A 6,374-nucleotide genomic window follows, 5' to 3' on the forward strand; every position below is an offset into this window, starting at 1 on the left:
ATTCCGGTGTTACAGCAGCAAAATCAGTCACAAAGCACAGAATATAAACATAAATGAAATACTAGGAAACATATACATACATACAATATACATGACATAATAATGTGAATAAAGTAAAAAAGAACAAATATTTGAATATGTACAGGATGGCGGAACAATAATGTGCAACTGCTTAAATAATATGTTAAAATGTTAAAATGTATGCTACATGTAAATAAACCAAATTGTGCAGGTTGCATTAGTGCAGTAGTGTGGTGCCCAAAAGTCTCATCTAGCACCCAGAAATAGATATTAATATATTATTATTATTATTATTATAATAGATATAAGATATTTAAGGTCCCAGGACAGTGCGGTGTTTTCCCTCGGTTTGTGGAAGAAGTTTGTGGGTGCACGTATTTGGCAGGGGAGCTTAGGCGTCCTTCCTCAAGAAAATGTTACATTTTTCAATAACAAAAGCAATTTTTGAATTTGTGGGATTTTTGAGTCTCTTTGTGGTCGTGTTTCTTTTTGGCCGCTCCGTGTCTATTTTTCACATCGTTTTGTAGCATTAGTATTCCCATATCTGTGTCTGAAGTTGAAAAAGTCAGAGCAGATGATAAACCTTATGATAACAGGGAACACCCTGCGGTGTACCCTAATGTTTGGCTACCCTCCCGGTTCAGAGATTCCTGTTTTCCACACGGGACTCCTCTGGGGACAGTTAACTTTTCATATCGCGAATCTAGACTCATCTGTGCTCTGTGCTGTGAACGTGGCCTTTGTAGGAGCAGCCCTCACCCGTACATCACGGCGCTGGAGCACCGAGCGGACTGCTGGCCGACCCTGCTGCTGGAGATCGACGACTACATTCAGCGGGCTGCTGACAGGTTAGCATGGCTGTCCCTGAACCCACCATCCAATCACTGCCTCCGTCACTGCAACTATTCCAACTCATCACATCACTGCCAGCTGTTATTAAGCACTAATAACAAATACACACACACACGGTATGGATACACAACATTATGCGCTGCCTCTGGATGTCTTTTTGCAGAAATGAAGCAGTCTACATCAGCATGCTGGCCCCCTTCCTGCGCTACCTGTACTGTGAACCTCAGAGGCAGAGCCAGCACGCCCTCCTGCGCCACAGTCTCCTGCGGGTGCTGCTGCCCCCCCGGCCAGGACCCGGGACGGTCCCGCAGAGCTCGGCGGTGTCCGGCAGCCTGCTGCTCTGCCTCTGTCAGCTGGTGCCACACATGCAGGTGACACACTCAGACCAACGGCAATAACCGCTTTTTCCTTTGACGTCATTGTAAGAAAAACCATTGTGCAAAATCATCAACATATCTGACACCATGTTCTGGATTGCATTGAACTTAACGTGTGAGAATGTAACTTTTAACAGAAGGAATAAGAAATGTAAACACACTTTTTGCTCAATCCAGCACATTTGGTGATTTTGCTGCCACAGCCTTCCTCTGGTATAACCAGTAGCATGTGGTGGCTAATGTTAGCTTCCTGTAGATAGATATCACCGTGGAACTGACATTACTGGGAGTTAAATAACATTATGCCTTTTGTCTACCTGTGCTAATGTCACGCTACATGTTAGCAGCTCACAGATGTACGCCGTTTTTATTTATTAGTTTAGCACAAATGTCAAGTTGATAAATGCAGTATAGATATATAAAAGGTAATTATAAGTCGTTAGGATTTATGGCACCTTTAACATTTCTGACTCCGTTGACTCCCAGAGGAAGTATAAATAAAGACACCCACTCATAAAGCAGGGACATTTGAAAACAACTTTTTTTTAATGTTTTTATTGATTTCACAGGAAATATTACACAATAAATACAAAGGGCTTATTTCCCAGGTTGCACATAGAGTTTTGCAAGTGTAGCGACAGTGGGAATTATGTGTACACTTCCTTAGGGTGTACACATAATGCAATAAGATTGATACATAGGGAACATGTATGTATACACACAGGCACTTTTTCATAAAAACAAGTCTTATGCCAATAAGTTGTGTTGGCAATAAGAGGTGTTGCTGTTGCCAGGTGGACAGTGTGGAGGCGGTGCTGGAGCTGTGTGGGTTCCTGGGCGCTCTGCTCCAGGGTCTGGCCCAGGACCCGGCTCAGGACCCGGACCAGGAGCAGTGCTGGAGGAGCCAGAGGGTCGGGCTGCTGCTGCAGCTGCTCTGTGCCTGCCAGCGCTGCCTCAAGTTAAACGGAGACTGCCGACCTCTTCTCAACGTGTTACAGCAGCTCCTACCTACCTGCCAACAGGTGACACACACACACACACACACACACACACACACTCAGCATTGTGTTTACCAGCATTGTTTGCATCTGTAGGAGCTGCCGTTGGACGAGCTGTTGATGGGCGTGGCCATGCTCCTGCTGGAGGTCCCTGCCTCCCAGCAGACCAGCCTGCTTCGTCTGGGTAAAAAAACTCTTAAATAGCTTTTATAGTTTTGTGCATTATCTGCGTGTCGGGGAATCATCACAGGCAACTTCTTCACTACAGTCTGATAAAGTATTAGGGCTACTGATTTAAAAAATACAGTGTTTTAATGAAATAGTTAAGAGAGCTGAGAGCAGCCGTACATCTTCACTGTAACCAATGATACATCATATCTGTTTAAGTACTGTGTGTGTGTGTGTGTGTGTGTGTGTGTGTGTGTGTGTGTGTGTGTGTGTGTGTGTGTGTGTGTGTGTGTGTGTGTGTGTGTGTGTGTGCGTTTCTTTGTTTAACTAATTTGTGGGGACCAAAAACCGGGAATACAGTATACTTATGGGGTCCTGACAGCTTTGTGGGGACAAAATGCTGGTCCCCTTAACGTTAAAGGGCTGTTTGAGGAATAAGACTTGGTTTTAGGATTAGGGTTAAAGTTAGGTTATGGTTAGGGTGAGGGTTAAGGTTAAGGTTAGGCATTTAGTTGTCAGGGTTATGGTTAGGGTGAGGGTAAGGGTTAAGGTTAGGCATTTAGTTGTCATGGTTATGGTTAGGGTGGGGTAAGGGTTAAGGTTAGGCATTTAGGTTTGATGGTTAAGGTTAGGGTAAGGGGTAGGGAATGCATTATGCAATGACTGGTCCCCATAAAGTATAGGTGAGGAGTGTGTGTGTGTGTGTGTGTGTGTGTGTGTGTGTGTGTGTGTGTGTACACCTAATTAGTCCAGATTGATTCTTTAACCCGGGTGTGATTTAGTTCTCCTCTCTGTCTCTCTGAGCCAGCTCTGGCTTTCGTGCGTGAGCAGGCCGAGCTGGCGCCCTGGCTGAGTCCCGTCCTGGTCCTCCCCGTGCTGCAGCTGCTGTCCTGCGCGGCCCTCAGCGAGCCGCTGGCCGACCGGCGCACACACGACCTGAACCGGGACCTGGCCCAGCGCCTGCTGCGCAGCATTAGCAGCAGGGACACGGAGAAACCCCGGCAGGTAAGACTGAGGCTGCCCCGCAAACCTTTCTGCCAATGCATTAGGAGAAAACAAAGAACACGTAGTTGGGAGTAGAAAAATGTATCTACTATAAATGTTATTAGATCAATTAGTAGTTGAATTTGATGTTATGTACTTAACATTTTGACGTTGTACAGTACATATGAAAAATGTCCCAACTGAACACAAGACTCTCCTGCAGTGTTGACAGTGTTTTCATTAATTTGTGTTAACTCATTAATTTTAACAGCACTAGTTCAAATTCAGAGATTTTGGCAATATCAGTGTTGTCCTTCACAAACTGACACATGTGCAATTCTAGCCCTACACACAGTGAGTTAGTGTGGAAGAATCTGCCAAGTCAAATCTAACATCTCTGAATCCTTAATGTTCTCATCTCTCTCCTTCTACTCAGTCCGGTCCACCGTTGGCCCTTCCCCTGACGTCCTGGTACAGCGAGCTCAGCGTGGCTCTGTCCACGCTGCGCAGAGCGGCAGATGATCCCGCGGCGGCCGCCGATTGGCTGCTGTCGCTCAGCTCGGCGCTGTCGTCCAGCCAGAGCCAGCTCTGCTCCCTCAGCCTCGTGGTGAGCCATCTGATCATCACGGCTCAGGAAGACGTCTGCCAGCTGGCTGTGAGGGCCGGCCAGGCCATCGCTGCAGCCGAGCCCTGCCAGGTACGTCATCCATAACGCTCTCACACACAGCTCGCATGTTCACATTTCCCCTCAAGGCATAACACATAATGCTACTCCTGCCTTTTCTCTGCCAAAAACTCACCTGGCAAAGCAACAGCTCTCCTCAAAAGTGTGAAAGAGTACATAGTGGCCTAAAAGCTACAGTGCGTAGTTTCTGTCTCCCCCAAGAGGAACTCTAAGTAATGACAACAAAACTGTTGGCATGTCCACATGATACAAGCCCCCCCCCCCCCAACTGACAAATCCAGAGAGTTGTTTAGTGTTGTGTAGAGCTGAATTAGCTTTGTAGCAACTCATTTGGCGTTGGCTTGAATGTAATGTGACATTGATTAATATCAAAACGTTACACACTAGATCAGATACACCCTCAAAGGCTCCCCGCAAACATTCAGGAAGGTCTGGGCCCCCTTTTTAGAGTACTATGAGAGCTTGCAAACACCATTAGTTATGGACGACTAAGGTGTTATTATGAGACTGAAGCGGCAGCCCCCCCCCCCCCCCCCCCCCCTTTTATTTTATTTTTTATTTTTCTTTCTTTACGTATTTCATTTCACTTGTCTTATTTACTGAGATATCTTACTTTTACTATTATTGTCACTTGGACAATTATTCTTGTGAAGATCTGGACCTTAAGGGACTAACTGGGTGGGTTGAGGTGTGGGGGTACTTTTCATTTGGGTTCATTTCTGCATAACACAGCCATATATTGTTTGGACATATTTGGTCCATTATGTGCTGTAGAAAATGCTACATTGTTTACGGTAAATCGATAAAAATTGTTAAACAAAAAAAAAGGTTACACACTAAAGATTTAAGTAGTAACAGCTTTTATTATCTTTTGTACTGTATGCCACACAATAATGATCATTTACAGCAATGCAGTACATGGGGGTAGAGCGATGGGTGTTTGTTGATCGTTTCCTTCTATATTTTGTAAAGTTCCATCTTGCAGTGGTCGTTAATAGTTAAAAAATAAAAGCTAGTATTCTGATAGTCGCCCCACGGCTCTGGAACGCCCTCCCAGAGACCCTGAGGGCCCCCCAAACTGTGGAGATTTTTAAGAAGGGCCTAAAGACATTCCTATTTCAAAAGGCCTTTTAACAGTCATAGTTTTAATTTTAGTCTTTTTGGTGTTTTATTGCTATTTGTTGATTTTGTTATATTCTAGGAACTGTTTTTAACGCCTTGCTACTGTAGCACTTTGAGATTTCATTTGAAAATGTAAAGGGCATTATAAATAAAATGTATTATTATTATAATAGTCAGAACAAACAAATAATGCGGTTGCTATAACGGCCCGGCTAAAAACATTATTGAGGGGGGTTGGGGGGGGTTGGAGTTACCTGGACTGTGGTCTGGCTCAATGAGTGAACTTGAGATGTCCCCGTATCTGTACAGGAAGTCTTGACTTACTGAGGGACAGCTGTCCAAAAACAGCTAAATGGCAGGGACTGAAATAGGAAGTGAATAAAGACCTATTAATGTTAAAAGAGAGAGAGCAGGAGCAACTTAATGTTCATAATCTGTTAAAAATATGGAAAACTATTAGTGGTCTACAAGGTTTGTATAATGATCAACTGCTGTGAAAGTAGTGAAGTAAAGAGGACTTGTGGTTGATGGACTGGAACTGACTTTATTATGTCATTTACATTATGTTGGTATTTTTCTTTTGACATTATTTGTCACTGGCGTTGAATTTTAGAGTCATTTTCTTAACAACCTTTGCGCCTTCAGCTGCTGGATGATGTAAAGAGAGTGACCCTCTGGGACTGTAAATGGAGTCACCATCTCCAAAAGATGATGTGAAATATCACGTGGAGTCCAGGGCGCCTCCTTCCTCGGCTCATTAGAAGCCTCCGAGTACTCCCCCGCTGCTCCAATTGCTCCCAGAGTGCCGCTCGCGCTTCACACGTTTGAATAGAACGGGAGTTCCCTCCTCACAATATCACACCAGCTCACATCTGCCGACATTAACGCACACCTGGAACGCCCTTCAGGTCTGCACTGTTCATATGTTGCTAAAATGAGGGTAATGACAACACCAACCATTGTGTGTGGATGCAAAGGTGGTGCAGAGGAAGAAGGACCTATCCATAGCCATTATCCTGTTCACTATAAAGTGCCACATTTCTCCTGTTTAAGTGCAAATCCTTATAACTTATAGAGCCTTTCAATTATTGCCATGATAAAGGCACATCCCAGAGATGATGATATGTATCGATGTTTTCCCTTTGCATGGAGGAGATTGCATGGTTG

The 6,374-nt window shown here is 44.6% G+C and overlaps 1 protein-coding gene across 1 annotated transcript in view; it reads left to right on the top strand.

Annotated features, from left to right (window-relative positions):
- focad (focadhesin) overlaps positions 1–6,374 on the top strand; it is a 49,830-nt gene that overhangs the window by 14,642 nt on the left and 28,814 nt on the right. Inside the window, 6 exon segments of the mRNA XM_032510991.1 lie at positions 768–869; positions 1,037–1,244; positions 2,045–2,272; positions 2,345–2,432; positions 3,225–3,421; positions 3,837–4,097. Coding sequence (XP_032366882.1) covers positions 768–869; positions 1,037–1,244; positions 2,045–2,272; positions 2,345–2,432; positions 3,225–3,421; positions 3,837–4,097 — 1,084 coding nt within the window.

The sequence above is a fragment of the Etheostoma spectabile genome, unplaced genomic scaffold (genome assembly GCF_008692095.1).
Source record: "Etheostoma spectabile isolate EspeVRDwgs_2016 unplaced genomic scaffold, UIUC_Espe_1.0 scaffold302, whole genome shotgun sequence".
NCBI classification, from domain to species: domain Eukaryota; kingdom Metazoa; phylum Chordata; class Actinopteri; order Perciformes; family Percidae; genus Etheostoma; species Etheostoma spectabile.